This window comes from Acomys minous (genome assembly GCF_964271855.1).
Source record: "Acomys minous genome assembly, chromosome: 6".
Classification (NCBI taxonomy): domain Eukaryota; kingdom Metazoa; phylum Chordata; class Mammalia; order Rodentia; family Muridae; genus Acomys; species Acomys minous.
In genome coordinates this window covers 112,263,586-112,280,416 of record NC_140487.1, presented here as the reverse complement: position 1 = coordinate 112,280,416, position 16,831 = coordinate 112,263,586, and the positions used below count along the sequence as shown (strand labels likewise).

The following is a 16,831-nucleotide window of genomic DNA, read 5'->3' as shown; positions in this document are numbered from 1 at the left end:
TCCTCCTGCTCCTCCTCCACAATACATTATTGGGAAGGTGTGTACCACACCACAGTTATGTGCTCCTGCACAAGCTCTCTACTTTCTGAGCTACACCCCCAGCCCAGGAAGGGTGGTTTTAAAAACATGACAGATCCTGGTGTTTTGTCTTTGTTTCAATAGACACACACACACACACACACACACACACACACACACACACACACACACGCACGCACGCAAAATGGTTCTGTATTTGTTTGATCGAAACAGGGTCTCCTGCTGTCTAGGCTGGCCTGGAACTTCTGAGTCTCCCAAGGGCTAGCCTGTATTACCGTGGCTGAGCAACGCCTAAGTGTTTAAATGGTAAATTCCTATAGAACTCTTCCTCCCAGTTGAATAAGGGCAGTTTGAAACCGGCTGTGGTCCAAGAAAACCCCACTTTGCCAACTACAGTGTTCTCTGGTTGGCCTCCCTGCCAATCATGGGTAGGAAGCTGGAGAAAGGGGAAGGCTGGAACGGGACAAACATCACGCAAGGGAGGCTGCAAGTATGGAGAGGTTGAAGTGGGGAAGAGAGGCTTTTAAGCATGAGAGGCTACAGGGGAGGTTGCAGGAGAAAGCCAGGCTGGAGGCGGGAAAGGCTGCAAGTAAGAGCGAAAAGCTGCTGGCGGCTGGCCGTGATGGCATAAAGAAGAGGGCATGCAAGGGTGGACGTGAGTGTGTGAGGATGTCCACCTCACTGGGAGCCAAACACTGGCCTGCGTGGCAAGCGCAGCACTCCATAGGTGTTGAGGCCCGGCACATCGAAGCCCGGCGCCAGCCCATGGTGGTCTAGCGGGTAGAAACGCACCAGCTGCCCGTGCTGCGCCTCCAAAGACAGCCAATCGTCTGCGAGTGGCAGCGTGCACGGGAACTCACGAGCCACGTGCAACTGGAAGACAAGGCCACGCACGTGGCGCAGGGTGAGCGATCGGAAGGCGGCGGGCACGAGCGCCTCCACGCGTGGGCCAAACTGGCGCAAGCGCAGCTCGCCGTGTGGACCCTCGGCGTGCACTTCGTAGTAGGTGCGGTTAGCGAAGGTGAAGAAACCCGTGAACGGGCGCGCGCGGGGCGGGGGCGCGGGCGCAAGCTCAGCATCGCGAAGCGCGTGCTCCAGAGCGGGCAGCAGCACGTCCAGAGCGTCAGCCACCAGGTCCTGCGTGGACGGGCGCGGCCCCGCCAGCAACAGCACAAACCCCAAGCGCAGCGGTGGCACGAGCGCCAGGCTGGCGGCATAGCCGTCCAGGTCGCCGTCCTTGCGCGCCACGCGGTATCCGCGATTTTCGTGGAACTCCCAGGGTGTTCCGGTTTCACCAGCGAAGTAGCCGTGAGCGCAGGCACGCAGTGGCGCTAGCAATGTGGTCAGGCTGTCGGGCCGCAGCAGCCGTCGAGGTCCTGCGCCCAGAAGCGCAGCTGCCAGCCTGGCCAAATCTGCAGCCGTTGAGTACATCTGGCCAGATGGTCTGTACCAGCCCAGATCGTAGAGCGGGGCGGGCCTGCCGCTGCCATAGAAGCCAGCCGCCAGGCGAGCGCGCACTGCTCCTGTCAGTGCAAAGCCAGTGTCACTCATCCCCAGAGGTTCCAGCACCTGCTCTGACACCCAGCGCTCGTAGTCCCCCTGCGCCCTATGCGCGGCCAGCACATGGGCCAGGAGAGAGAAGGCCAGCGTGCTGTAGTGGCATCTGGAGGGAGAGAAGGGGTGAAGATGGGGTGTTCTATGTGATCCCCAGAACAGCGCAGTGTGAGCTGGGTGGAGAGAGGGGCCATCGGAATGATGAGGTCCTGGATATAATCCTAAGGACAGTGTGATGGGACCAGGAGGATGAGGAAGGAAGCAAGGCCTACAGTCTAGTATTTGGAGAAACAGAGGGAAACCCTGGCCCAGGGTGGCAGAGAAGTGCCAGCTGCCTCCGTCCATGTGTCGTACCACGCCATACCCCCACCTTTTTTTTGTTTGCTTGTTTTTGTTTTTGTTTTTGTTTTGTTTTGTTTTTCGAGACAGGGTTTCTCTGTGTAGCCTTGGCTGTCCTGGACTCACATTGTAGACCAGGCTGGCCTCGAACTCACAGAGATCTACCTGCCTCTGCCTCCTGAGGAATTAAAGGTGTGTGCCACCACCGCCTGGCTTGGTTTGATTTTTGTGTCCTGTTTTCTCCTTTTGGTTTTGGTTGGTTGGTTGGTGTTGACTTTCCGACAATTTTATTATGTAGCCCAAGCTGGCCTCCATCTCTCTATCCTGCCTCAGCCTCCCAAGTGTTGGGGTTACAGATGTGCACAACCACACCATCCCTAGAGTAGATGCTCCATAAACAACCCAGTTGGTATGGGAGTGGCAAACTAGAACAGACCTGGGTCCTGGACCAGGCTCTCCCAGACCTTGCTGTGCCTTTTCCTCTGGGCCTCCATTTTTCTGGCTGTACGATGGACTCTACCCATGATCCTTAGGCCCCTCCTGACTCTGACCGTCTAGTTGGATGTTTGTGGGACTCAGGGCACATTTCTCACCTGGTTCCTGGGTCAGCCACCAAGACATCATCTTTGAGCAGGCTCAGAGCCTCCTGGGTGCTGCCCCTCCACAGCAGCGAAGTGCCCCGCAGCCTCCTGGGAAGTCCTGGGGAAGGGCAATGTTCAGACCTGCAGGACCTATGTTTTGCTGGGAAAGTCCCTTCCCCAGAACAAGGCTGAATAGCTTTTCCTCACACGCCTCCACACCCCCCAGCTGCCACCATCTCCCCCTCCTGGAAGCAAACTGTCCTCATCTCTTTCTTCTCTGCGATCTCCCTCCTAGGTGCTGGGGCAGTCCAGTCCTTCCAAAGGCAATTTAGTACATCCCGAAATAGTTAATATTTAGGGCTTGCAAGATGACTTATCTGGTAAAGGTGCTGGGCAACCGTACTTGAATTCAATCCTCAAAACCCCTGTGGTGGGCTGGAGAGATGGCTCAGAGGTTAAGAGCACAGGCTGCTTTTCCAAAGTTCAATTCCCAGCAACCACATGGTGGCTCACAACCTCCTATAATGAGATCTGGTGCCTTCTTGTGGTGGGCAGGCACACATGTAGGCAGAATATTGTCTAAATAAATAAATCTTTTTAAAAAAAAAAAGGGGGGGGGGGAAGAGCTGGAGAGATGGCTCAGAGGTTAAGCACATGGGCTGTTCTTCCAGAGGTCCTGAGTTCAATTCCCAGCAACCACAAGGTGACTCACAACCATCTGTAATGTGATCTGATGCCCTCTTCTGGCCTGCACCTATACATGCAGGCAGAACACTATACAAAACAATAAATAAATCTTTCTTTTTTTTTAATCCCAAACCCCTGTAGTAGAAAGGGAACAAACTCCCACATCCTCTGACCTCCATTCAATGTAAGATGTGCCCCCTCGCATACAAATGAGTTTTAAAATATAAAAAATGCATAGCATATTATATAATCATGTGCATTATACCTGCCTTCTGCACAAACGTGTTTTTTAAAGTATGTTTACATCATCTTAATATAATTTTTATATTTATTTGTATAGTAGCATATCATATATGTACTTTTCTCCTACTTGGCATATTTTATTTCAGTAACCAGCACTACCATTTAGAGCTATACAGGCTTTGATTACATAGTCACTCCCCTAGGGAGGAGCATGCCGGTTACTCCTTCTTGTTTTGGTTTTGGTGTTTTGAGAGGGTCTCCTGGAAGCCCAGGCTGGCTTTGAACTCACTATGTAGCCCAGGATGACCTTGAACTCCTAATCCTCTTGCCTCCATCTTGGGAGTGCTGGGCCATAGGTGTGTATCCTCACCGCCCCCACAGGCTCCTCTCTTGTTGCTGTAAACACTACGCAGTGAATAATTATGAACATGCTTTATGCTACGCAGGGTGAGATCATCTTCGGTGGGATTTTCTAGAAGTCAAACTTCTCAGAAGGAAAATACACTCTTCTCTCCCTCCCTCCCTCCCTCTCCTCTCTCTCCCTCCCTCTTTCTCTCTCCCTCCCTCCCTCTTCCTCTCTAACTCCGAGCTTTTCACATGCCAAGTGCGCTGTACTGCTGATCTCCAGCCACAGCCTGGTGCAGTGGCAGCACTCAAGAGGTGGAGGCAGGAGCATCAGGAGTTCAAGGTCATCTTCAGCTACATAGAGAGTGAGTGGGAAGAAGGCCTGTGCTACCTGAGACCCTATCCCAAAAAAGACAAGAAAACAATTGTGGTAAATATTTGAATTTACCTTCACATGGGTTTTATCCATTTGTTTGTTTGTTTATTTGTTTATTTGGGGTGTCTCAGGGTTTCTATTGCTATGATGAAAACACCCAAGCAACTTGGGGAGAAAGGGGTTAATTTGGCTAACACATCACAGTTCATAGAGGGAAGCCAAGGCAGGAACTAAAACAGGGCAGGAACCCAGAGACAGGAGCTGATGCTGAGACCATGGAGAAGTGCTGCTTACTGGCTTGCTCCCCATGGCTTATTCTGCCTGCTTTCTTAAAGAACCCAGGACCACCAGCCCAGAGATAGCACCACCCACCATGGGGTGTGGCCCTCCCCCATCAATCACTAATTAAGAAAATACCCTATAGGCTGTCCACAACCCACTTTTAAATCTATTTATTTTATATATAATGAGTGCTCTATGTGCATGTACACCCGCACGCCAGAAGAGGGCACCAGATCTCATTACAGATGGTTGTGAGCCACCATGTGGTTGCTGGGAATTGAACTCAGGACCTCTGGAAGAACAGCCAGTGCTCTTAACCTCTGAGCCATCTCTCCAGCGCCCCCCCCCCCCAACCCAGTTTTATGAAGGCATTTTCCTAACTGAGATACCCTCCTCTCAGATGACTTTAGCTTGTATCAGGTTGATATAAAACTAGGCAGCATAGAGGGTCATCGATTTAAATTCCCTCCACTGATGTAGATGAGAACGCTGTCTCCATGCTTTCCTCAGTCAGTGTACCCTACTATTTTGGTCTTTGTGAGTCTGCCAGGAAAAGTGTGTCTTGGTGTAGTTTCAGTTTGCACACATATTGCAGTGAACAAGGGTTGACATCTTTGTTTTGGTTTGGTTTGGTTTTGGTTTTTTTATTTATTTATTATTTATTTATTTATTTATTTATTTATTTATTTATTTTTGAGACAAGGTTTCTCTGTGTAGCCTTGGCTGTCCTGGACTCACTTTGTAGACCAGGCTGGCCTCGAACTCACAACGATCCGCTTGCCTCTGCCTCCCGAGTGCTAGGATTATAGGCATGCGCCACCAGGCCCGGCCCCGGTTGGCATCTTTTAGTATTTATTCAGAGCCTTCTCTGTGCCTTGTCCCTATCTTTCACCTATGTGCCCTGAGGACTGCGGCTTTCCACGTGACCGTTATGTGTGTGTGTTCGGGGAGTCTGGATCATCACTGTAGAGCCCCCTACCGGCATTAACATGCTGCCTTGCCCTTGGCATTCTTACACAGATCCTGACTCCTTTTGTCTGTGAGCATGTTTCTCTGCCTGACCCGCACACCTGGGTCCAGGCCACGGACATCACTCGGCTGCTACGATGCTTGCTTGGCACACACGTGAAGCCCTGAGTTGCCTCCCCAACAGCGAACCTACTGGATGTAGTGACACAGTACCCTGTAATTCTTAGCACTCGGGAGTTAGCGAAAGAAGGATCAAAAATTCAGGGTCATCCTGAGCTACAGAGTGAGCCTGAAGCCAGCCTGGGCTGCAAGAGACCCGCTCTCATAATAAAGTAAATGTAAGTCCCAGCTCTGGAGAGCTAGCAGGTAAAGCTCTTCTTCCAAAAGGCTCAAGTCCAGTTCCCATCACTCACCTGTACTGTGGCATACTTCTGTGGATACCCACATGTGTGTGGCACAGACACACACACACACACACACACACTTACTTTAAAAATAAGTTAAATGTTGGACATAGTGGCAAATGCCTTTGATCCCAGCACTCGGGAGGCAGAGGCAGGCGGATCGCTATATATATATATATATATAAGTTTTTAAATCTCAGGCTTACCTCAGTTCTTTCTACCCTGGCCACCACCCATGGGCATTCAGGAACCAGAGCAGGATCCTAATGCGTGGGAACCTGTATCCCGTGCCTGCTTCCAAGGCCCTGAGATGGGGATTGGCTCAGCTGAGCAATCCCTGGGCTCACCTGACAACTGACTGGCCATCCTCCGGAGAGTGACAGGAGAAGGCCTCGGGAGGGAGCCCATTGCTTCAAACTCCCCGACTGAGCCCTGTGGTTCAGGGCCTTGGGCTGTGCCCAGCGGGTTGTTGATGGAGAAGGTGCTGGCATAGCGCTCCAGTGGGTCATCCAGGGAGGCCACGGCGCCCTCCTCCCACAGGCGGTACAGCATAAGCACGGGGAAGATCTTGGAGATGCTGGCAATCCTGTGTTGGGGTACGGGGAGTGCCCCATGTTAGCCTCACAGCCCCAGCCTCCAGCTTCTCACATCTACACTCTACCCTAGTCTGTGAAGGGACTGTGGCCAGCTCCATCATGGTGAGCATGGCTCTGGCAGGCCTTGCCCATCTCTCCATCCCTTCTGCTTTGCTAAGAACCGTTAGACTACACTCCTTAAGCTGGCCACCAAGGTCTATTTCCTTATTTGGACTTCCTCCTCCTGAGGTTGACCACCACGGTCCAGCTATCAAAGTTTTGAAGTCCCACAATCAAAAGCCCCCTTTGGCTCACCTAATTAACATGCCCATTTAAAATTAAACTCCTCAGCAGGGTGTGGTGGCGCACACCTTTAATCCCAGCACTAGGGAGGCAGAGGCAGGTGGATCGCTGTGAGTTCGAGGCCAGCCTGGTCTACAAAGCAAGTCCAGGACAGCCAAGGCTACACAGAGAAATCCTGTCTCAAAAAAACAAAAAAAATAAAAATAAAAATAAAGTTAAACTCCTCATCCTAACACAGAGTTTCCCCCTTGTACCTTTATAAACCTATGTGCCACATCTGGCTCCTCTCTCTTCAGAGGCAGTTCCTTGTGCCACCACTCCCTTCCCCCCTCCCTATTTCTCTATACCCTGTCTTTGCCCTCATCCCTGCCCTCTGTCCCTCTGGGGCAACTAAATCTCTTTGGTACTGATAACCTGGTCTTGGGGGGTCCCGAACCAATACTTTTCCTTGCAGTCTGCGTCTCAGGCCGAGCCCCCAGGCTCTGCAGAGCTGCTCGAGGATGCTTAGAATGTACCAGAAGCTGGGATAAGCAGCACCTGCCCCGTGCTAGGTCGTTTACCATGCCAGTACTGAGGCAGGCCCGGGTTTGGTCAGTTTAAACGCTCACCGGCTGTGTGGCCTTGGGTTGATTACTAGACCTTTCTGAGAGTTTGACTATTGGTTTCATGGGGTGTAACGGAGGTAGAAGGGTGTGTGTGTGTGTGTGTGTGTGTGTGTGTGTGTGTGTGTGTGTGTAGCACTCAGCATGCCAGGCAGGTAGTAAGTAAGCAGTAAGCAAAACAAATAGACCCCTGGGCCCTGGGCCTGGTGCCACACAGGTACAGTATGAAGGCTAAATCCCACTGGACCCCACCCCCGCCCCCCACAGCATCCTGGGATCAAGTGTGTCCATTGTTGCTGCTTTGAGGACTCTGCGGGCAGCACCTAAGAGGAGAGAGAGGCTCTGGGCATGCAGCCAAGCGTCCCCAGCTGCTTCCAACTGGACCAATGCCACCGACTCACAGGGGTGAAGAGCGGGCTGGGAGCTGGTTATTGGTCCTGGGTGGCACATGGAGAGGCGAGGAGATGGCAACCTCTTTCATTTGGCCTGTGGTCCCTGCGTTGTGGCATTGGGCACTCATACTTCCTGGTCCTCTCTGGACCTGTCTCCTCTCCTAGAGAATCATCAGGACGGAGCCATCGGCCCTGGCAGCGGAGGCTCCAGCCACAATTCTCTTGAATGTCCCTGACTCCTATATTTGCTTGGCTTGCCAGCCTGCTCGTCCCCTCTGAGACACTGGAGGTCACCCCCACTAACCGGTACATGGTGTACTCATTAGGGGTTCCAGAATTTGGATCTGAGCCGTTCTTCCTCCCGAAGTTTCCGGTCCAGAGCACGGTGTCATTGTGGATGACAAGGGCAGACACGGCAGCCAGGCCTGGGGCCAACACTGCCTTGCGCAGAATCCTGTCCACCTGTCCAGGGAGAATAGGGGCTCAGATGGTGGGGGCAGTGACAGCCCCTGCCTTAGCACACCCAGCTGTCCCTCCGGGAACCTCCAGACCCTGAGATCCCAGCACCACACCCCACGAGGACCTAACTCTAAGCAGCTTCCCATCCACCTGTTTTAGACATAGGGTGTGTGTGTGTGTGTGTATGTGATTTCTGTGCATGTATATTATGTGTGAGTGTGTGTGATTTGTGTGTGAATGTGATTTGTATGTTTGTGAATGTGTGTGGTTTGTGTGTGTGATTGTACGTGAGTGGAGTGTGCGCGAGTGTGTGTGAATGTGATTTGTATGTTTGTGAGTGTGTGTGATTTATAGATGTGTGAATGTGCGTGTGATTTATGTGCATGTGATTTTTATGTGTACGAGTGTGATTTGTGTGTGTGTGTGTGTGTGTATGATGTGTGTACTGTGACTTGCATGTGTCTGTGTGTGATTTGTGTGTGAGTGTGTGTATGTATATGTGTGAGTGTATTTGATGTGTGTGTATGTGGGTGTAAGTATGTGGGTATGAGTGTGGGTATGTCATTTGTGTGTGTGTGTGTGTGTGTGTGTGTGTATGTGTGTGCGCACACCACCCCTGCCCAGCTTCTAGTCTTCACTCTCGTTTCTGAGGCAGATATAAGTGTTATCATTTTTGGGAGGAGTGGGGACCAAAACAGGGTCTCCCTCTGTGTAGCTCTGGCTGTCCTGAAACTTGCTCTGTAGACCAGGCTGGCCTCCAACTCAGAGACCTGCCTGCCTCTGCCATCCGAGCTCTGGGATTAAAGGCGCGTGCCACCAACACCGGAGAAATAATGTGTTACCTTAGCTGCTTCTTTCACCTACAGACTGACTAGGAGTCAGTCTCTCCCCAGCCCCTCTGGCCTAAAACTCACTCTGTAGACCAGGCTGGCCTCAAACTCGCAGATCCTCTTGCCTCTGCCTCCCATGCACTGGGACTCTAGGCACAGAGCAGACACTCACGAAATGCACATTAAACCTGGGTGTGGTGGCTCATGCCTTTAGTCCTAGCACTCAGGAGGCAGAGGCAGGTCAATCTCTGTGAGGCCAGCCTGGTCTACAGAGTGAGTTCCAGGACAACCAGGGCTGCTATGCAGAGAAACCCTGTTAAAAAAAAAATAAGCAAACAAAGCAAGCATATTGAGTGAGCGAATGAATGAATGAATGAACGAATGCCACAGCACAGAGAGCAATCCCTCCTCTGCGGAGCTTTACCACACTCCCGGTAACTTCACGGGCCATCACTAACCTTCTCCAAGGCCTCCTTCAACACCGGCAGTGGGTGAGCCAGAGGCACGAGCTCAGGGTGCCGGGGACACGTCCTCCCTGGGGCTGGGGTCACCTCTGGCTTCAAGGAACCTAGAGGGTGCATCAGGAGGTGGGTATAGAAGAGGTCAGATCCAGGGTGAAGGGACATCTTGGAGGACAGGAAGGCTGCAGCCAAGGCCAGAGCCATGCCTTTGGGATATCTTCCCGCCAGCAGGAGCCTTCTCAGGAAATGTTCAATCACAGGCCAGCCGAGAGACCACGGGCCATTAGGATCGAGTCCCTTCAGGTCAGCTACTGGTCTCCACCCTCCCTTCCTCCTGACAGGCTCAGCCTCATCCACCCAACTATCCACCCACCCAACCACTCATCCATCCATCCATCTGTCCATCATCCATCTATACCTCAAGCTAGTATTGTATGTTTAAGGGATGTGAACTTGAAACCCCAGTGGGGCTTCGGGCCTGAAGCAGGAGGGACTCTTTCTGTCTCCAGAACTGAATGAAGTGAGTCTGGTCTGTCATCACATGGTAGACAATAGGAAATTAGCCCTGAGAGCACAAGGCCCTAGGGAGACTCCAATCCCAAGTGACTTGCATACTTGAGTAGGTTAGACCGGGGATATTAGTGTCAGTCAGCCCCCAGAACCATGAGAAACACTCAGCCAGTGAGTTTGTTGTTTTTGTTTTTTCCTTTATGGTGCTGGCAATAGAACCCAGGGCCTGGCAAACTGTAGGCACGTGCTCTACCACTAAGTTACACCCCCTAACCCTGGGGTGGTTTATTCCTCAGACTTGGGGGCTTGGTAATTGGAATAGAAGTCTTGGACAGAGCCTCAGCTTTGTCAGCTTTGGGGCCTGGGCAGGGCTAGGATCTGTAGGCAGCCACACAGAGGCACCCGGGGGAGTCTCAAACTGCATTATGGAGTCAGCCCGTCTGGGCAAGGCCCAAAAGTGCCCACGCTGAGGGCGTGGGCTTGGTAGGCTTGCCGCAGCATGACCGTAGAGGTCAGAGGACAACCTGTAGCAATTGTTTCCTCCCCTTTCACCGCAAGGGTCCCAGGGATCAAGTTCAGGTCATTAGACTTGGTGGCGAGTGTCTTTATCCGATGGGCCATCTGGCCCTGCCCACACTCTGGGAGGGCCACGGTGACTTGCACCCACTGGATCCGCTCACACAGCTCAGCCTGCGTTTCAAATGTCTCTCTTGAGGTCCCCCCCCCCCCCCCCCCCGCTAAGAGTTCATTTTGTGGACTTACGGTACCACCTGTCCATCGTGGCTTGGTAGTTTGAGCAGCGTGGCCCTGAACAGCCTCCTCAGCTGGAGGAGTCTGTTTGCTTGAGCAACAAAGAAGTCCCTTGAAAAGGAACTTACCCCCCCCCCCCGAAAGGACTGGGGTGGGAGATGAAGAGTCTGGAGAGACGGTAAGAGGAGCTGTGTCTACAGAAGGCTCTCGAAACCCAGGAGCCCCGGGTACCTTGCTGAGCACAGGCAATTGGCAATATGAATGACAGGACTGGGAGGGGCTGCTCCCCAATGCAGTGGAGACTTGGTGTAGTGGATGCTACAGCCACAAAGGGGGGGGGGAGGTGTCCATCTGTGACTTGCCGCCCTCTGGGGTCCTAGATAGAATAGGGGTGTTAGAAAGAAGTGAGAGTCAGGCCAGCCCACAGAGCAAGGGAAACACTGTTTAAGCTTTGTTTTGTTTGTTTGTTTGTTTTTGAGACAAGGCTTTCTCTGTGTAGCCCTGGGTGTCCTGGAACTCAATCCTGCCTCTGCCTCATGAGTGCTGGGATTAAAAGCATGCGCCACCATCGCCTGCCTGGCTTAATTTTTAAAACTAAAAAAGTTAAGCGTGCGTGTGAGCGTGTGCGTGTGTGTGTGTGTGTGTGTGTGTGTGTGTGTGTGTGTGTGTGTGTGTAGGTCAGCAAACAAGGCTATGGAGTCCGTTCTCTCTTTAACCTTTGAGTGGCTTACCTGGCAGGTACCTTTACCCACCGAGCCATTTCACCCGGCTCTGTTCGGGCTTCTGACAGAACGCTGAGTTGACCCCCAGCGTGGGTAACTTGTGTAACCCTGATGACAATAGGCTTCTTTCTCACTTTGTTTATAAGAGCTTGACCAAGCCCAGGGAGGTCTTGTGCGCTGGCCAGTGATGAACAGTGTGAACGGAGGTCTGTGCTCCTGAGTCTAAATCTCAACTGTCCTCCTATGCCCTTAGGATCTTGGCCACTCCAGGCTCCCCCCACCCCCACCCCCACCCCCCCATCCCCACCCCCACCCTCACCCTCAACCCCACCCCCACCCCCACCCCCATTCCCACCCCCTCCCCCACCCTCACCCCCACCCTGGGGTGGGTGGGGGACACCAACCACGTCAGCAGAGTGGGAGTGAGTAAGTAGCTTTTTCACTCACCAGTTGGCAGCTTGGGGAGGTGGTACTGCCACAGGAAACAGCCAGTCATGGCCGCTGAGAACAGGAAGAGGAAGCCGCTGAGGGCCCGCAGAAGCCATTTCCTTTTCCCTTTTAGAAGACAGGACTGCTGGTAGGCCTAAAGAAACAAAGACACAGGTTGTGGCCTCTAGGGTCAGCGGGGCGAGGAAGGGACTCTCACTGCAATGCTATCTGTGAAGCCGAGGGCCTAACCTCATCAGCTTTACACACCTGGTCTGGCCCTGATGCCCTTCCCTCCCCTCCTATCACCTCACAAGTGCTTATCAAGATACCCTGAGCCCCACTAAAAATGCCGCCTCCTCCAGGAAGCCTTCCCCAACTTTCCACACCTGTTTCCCTCCCAAGGTCATACCTGTAAGGGAAATAAAAAGTTCCTCAGTGTAGAACAATGCCATACCTGCCCATCCCTCCCACATCAGCTGGCCTTCCTAACAGGGGAACCCTCCAGGACAGGAGCACCTGGCCACTTTCTCCCCTTCTGTAACCTTTGGTGTGCTGGTTACTCGGTTACCCATCTGAGGTGCACACAGTGGGTCTCGCCACACCCCACTTCCAGGGCACCTGTCTTGCACCTTCAGGTTAAGCCTAAGAGCACCCAGTGGGCACGCCTGAAGCTCCCAGCATGTGGGTACTGCTGGAGGATGTTTCTGGAAGGCTATTCATACCATACTGTCACCATGCCACCCTTCCAAAACAGGCAGAAAAGACTATAGTGGGGGCTGGAGAGATGGCTCAGTGGTTAAGAGCACTGTCTGCTCTTCCAGAGGACCTGGGTTCAATTCCTGACAACCACGTGGTGGCTCACAACCACAACCAAATACTGGGATCTGATGCCTTCTTCTGGTGTGCAGGCATACATACAGATAGAGCGTTCATATATATATAATAGATAAATAGTAAATCTTTGTTACTTTTGTAAAGATGTATTTATTTTATTAATTGCGTATGAGTGCTTTATCTGCAAAAGAAGGCACCAGATCTCATTATAGATGGTTGTGAGGCACCATGTGGTTGCTGGGAATTGAACTCAGTACCTCTGGAAGAATAGGTGGTGCTTTTAACCAGTGAGCCACCTCTCCAGCCCAATAATAAGTCTGTAAAGAAAGAAAAGACTCTATAGTGAATGGAAATGAAACTAGGACACCCCCAGTCCTTTGTGTGACCCCACACTCACCAGTTCACTAAATGACACTTGGGTGGGATCGTTTCTTTAGTCTGTCACTGATGCTTTTTCTGGGGTGAATAGGCATTTGTTCTCATCTCCCCAGGAAATTTCACACGACAGTAGTAAATCTGTTCTGCCCAGGTCTCAACCCTTGTATCTGGACTTTAGTCTGAGAGGTCCCTCCCTGGGCCCCATCTTTTTTTTTTTTTTTTCTGAGCAGCCACTAGGCACCAGGCACTATGCCAGGTTCCTGGGGTGAGGCAGTGAGCCAGCTTCAGAGATTTCCACCCTCAAGGAGCTGGTACCCAGAAGGTGCCTGCTGCTTGTGACTCCTGTGGGTACAGAGCATCTAGGATGCTTAGCTTGCCGAGTCTGTCATCCTGATACAATGGGAACAGCCAACATACATATAAGCAGGCCCTGTCCTAAGAGGTTTTTTGTTTGTTTGTTTTTTAGACAGGGCTTCTCTGTGTAGCCTTGGCTGTCCTGGACTCACTTTGTAGATCAGGCTGGCCTCAAACTCACAGTGATCCACCTGCTCTGCCTCCCAAGTGCTGGGATTAAAGGCGTGCGCCATAGGCATCCTTGTTTCTCAACACAAGCAGCTACTGTTATTTTTCTGCCTCTCAGGAAATGCTTTGGAGTTAAAACATTTAGCCCTGTCCTGCAATTTAAAAGCTGGGTCTAGATTTAGCCCTGTCTTCCTGAGAGCCTAGACAGCACGGCACCCCGATCCCCAGGGCAGGCCAGGGCGAGGGTCTTCAGGAGAGGATGGAATTCTGCATCTGGAAATCCCACTGGACTTCAAAATTATTTTTCACCTCTAGAACTTGGGGTCCAAACAGAAGCCATTCTTTATTCTTAAATTTCTCTCTGTGTGTGTATGACTGCATGTGTGTACATGTGCACATAGACGTCAGAAGTCACTATCAGGTGCCTTCTTATATGGCTCTTTACCTTGTTTTTGAGGTAAGGTTTCTCGCTCAGTGATTGGGGAAGGCAGGCTGCCTCCCACACACTGGGATTGAAGGCACACGCCGCTGCATCGCAGACACCGGGATTAGGTGCACACCACTGAATCCCAGCCTTTTTACACAGTACTGGGGATTGAACTCAGGTCCTTGTGCGTCAAGCTCTTTACTGAGCCATCTCCCTAGCTACTTATAAGCTTTCAAGGGCCCAAGTCAACCAAATGCCCTTCGATTATGGATGAAGAAAAAAAAAATGTGGTACATTCATCCATGCAATGGGCTGTAACGTAGCAATGTAAAGAATAGAATATTGGGCCGGGCAGTGGTGGCAGCACTCAGGAGGCAGAGGCAGTAAAGATCTCAGTGAGTTCAAGGCCAGCCTGGTCTACAGAATGAGTTCTAGGACAGCCAGAGCTAAAACAGAGGAACCCTGTCTCGGAAACACCACAAAACAAAACAAAACAAAACAAACAAAAAAGAATAGAGTCTTGATATATACAATAATGTAGATAAACCTTAAGCGCACAGCACTAAGTGAAATAAGCCAGACTCAAAGCCAGACAGACTATGACGTCATTTGTATAACAGTCAGGGAAGGGCAGCAAGCAGAACCTGACTTCAGCTGTGCACCTTCCAGGTTTGGACAAATGACTTCACCTCTTGGAGCCTGACAACTCACACACACACACACACACACACACACACACACACACACACACACACACACACACACCCCGCCATGGAGCTCCTGCAAAGCTGTGCATGAAGCGTGAATCAGTGAACAAGCCATGTAACAGTAACAAGTGTTAGCGCAACCATCATCTTTGCTGTGTTTGCTCTACAGAGAAACAGACAAGAGCGGAGGCTCTTGGGGGGGGGGAGGCGGGAGTGTCAGGTGAACCAGCCAGGATGGGAGGAAGGGCAGAGTCATTGAGCAGGTGCTTGGGGGAGGAACCTAGGTGCCGACACAAGTTGATCTGTGACTTCCGGTTTGAGCCTCACCCGAGTCTTCATCCTTCCCAAGGCATGGAAGATTCCAGCTCCCTGAGGATTCAGGCCTGCAGCTCAGGAGACCCTGTGGAAAGGAAACTGAGAGGAGCAAATGCAAAAGGAAGTGGGAGTGATGGGGAGACAGGGCCTCCTCGGGAGATGGCTCAGAGGTTAAGATGACTGGGTGCTGTTCCAGAGGATCTGGGTTCAATTCCCTGCCTCTACACAGCCGCTCACAACCGTCTGTAACCCCAGCTCCGGGGGATCTGACACTCCCCCAGGGGTATGAGGCAGGCATGTGATGCAAACATACAGGTAGACAAAGCACTCGTATACAATTAATAATAAAGATAAGTCCTGGGAAAAGAGGGAGACAGAGAATAGCCAGAAAACAAGGCAAAGATGAAGATGGTGGGGAAGGGGACCCTCAGTTTCCAAGCTCGGAAGCCTCATCCAGGATGACTCACAGCACCTCCCATTTGCCCAGAACTGTCCTGGTTCTTGCACGGAAAGACCCACATTTCCCAGAAACCCTTTTTACCTCAGGCAAACCTGGAGAGGCGGGCATCACACCAACCTCAAATCTACCATCAGACCCAGGCATGTGATCCCAGCTCCCCTCCCCAGCCTGCCCCAAACTCTCATGTCTTACCTACTTCCAGAAGGATCCAATAGAACCCGCGATTCAAGTCCCCGTGTTCCAAGGGACAGGACGGTCCTCCTGCACTCTCAGCATGGGCTTTGCCCAAACTCCCAGCAGTGACAGATGTGACCCGCTTTTCTCCAGTGCTAATCCCTCCCTGTCCTCTGCCCAGAGGATTAGCTCCCAGAAGCCCCAGCAGTAGGGAAGCTGGGCAGATGTGTCAGAGTGCCGGACACCCGCAAAAGCTCTAGAGCTGGGGTGAGAGTGGGCACACAAAGGAACCCAGGGTGGAAAAGAGGTGACAAAGGACAGCCCCCAGGACATGCATCAGGCACACGCCTCCAGGACCCTTCCCAAGCTCAAACCAGTTCACCTGTCACCTGAGAACATAGTGTGAGGCCTTGGTGTTAAATGCTCAGGAACTCTCTCTCTCTCTCTTGGTTTCTTTATACACAAGGACAATATCTGATTTAGCAGGGCAGTGCTCATAAAGCCAGAAACCTGGAACCAGCCCTAGGAAGGGTTCTGCCAAGGCTGGCTCTCATGGCCCGGGCATCAAACTCCCAGCCCGGTCCCAAGGCTGACTTTAGATTTTTCTTAGGGAACTTTCTAGGATGTCAGAGGGGCCATTTGCAAGAATTGGTTTTCTCTTTCCACTGTGTGGGTCTCAGGGATGGAATTCAAGACATCAGGCTTAGTGACAAGCACCGCTACCTATTGAGCCGTCTTACAGGCCCTGTCTGTGTCTTTGATCGGCAAGCTAAATTGCACAAAGCAGAATCTATGAACGTCCCAGGAAGTGCCAAGGCCGAGGTTGGAACACAAGAGCCCCACTGGGGATACCTTCCTTATGCCTCTGTCTGACTATTACGTCCTGCAGGACAAGGACAGCATGTCAAAGCTAGAGCTGATGATCTGAGTCAGTTAACTCATTGCAAGGGCCTGCAAGACTTCCCACCTGTCTTCTGTGGCGCTCCCTCCTGGATATTAAGTTGACCCAGCTCTGGAGGCAGCCATTTCTCACCTATAAATAAGCCAGGGTTATTTCCAATTCAGCCAGAGGAGAATCCACAGCATGTCATACAGCAATATCACCACTAGGTGGCAGCAGATGTACACAGGACGTCCTTGCTTGCTCTTCCTTTAAAGGTGT

The 16,831-nt window shown here is 51.8% G+C and overlaps 1 protein-coding gene across 1 annotated transcript; it reads right to left on the bottom strand.

Moving 5' to 3' along the window:
• Nucleotides 1-223: 223 nt before the first annotated feature.
• Nucleotides 224-16,819, bottom strand: LACTBL1 (lactamase beta like 1). The gene is made up of 8 exons (XM_084788304.1): nt 16,703-16,819; nt 15,048-15,120; nt 11,871-12,006; nt 9,439-9,548; nt 7,996-8,153; nt 6,167-6,405; nt 2,526-2,631; nt 224-1,702 (listed from the first exon to the last, which is right to left on the bottom strand). The coding sequence occupies exons 2-8, from the start codon at nt 15,057-15,059 to the stop codon at nt 718-720; spliced, it is 1,746 nt and encodes a 581-aa protein (XP_084644430.1). The 5' UTR covers nt 15,060-15,120; nt 16,703-16,819; the 3' UTR covers nt 224-717.
• Between the last annotated feature and the right edge of the window lie 12 nt (nt 16,820-16,831).

Bases quoted from the DNA above. Each gene is read 5' to 3' on its own strand.
- LACTBL1 (XM_084788304.1), bottom strand. The intron at 2,632-6,166 runs GTGAGCCCAGGG...GCCCTTCCCCAG, and splicing joins GATGGCCAGTCAGTTGTCAG to GACTTCCCAGGAGGCTGCGG. The intron at 1,703-2,525 runs GTGAGAAATGTG...CTCTCCCTCCAG, and splicing joins GTGGCTGACCCAGGAACCAG to ATGCCACTACAGCACGCTGG.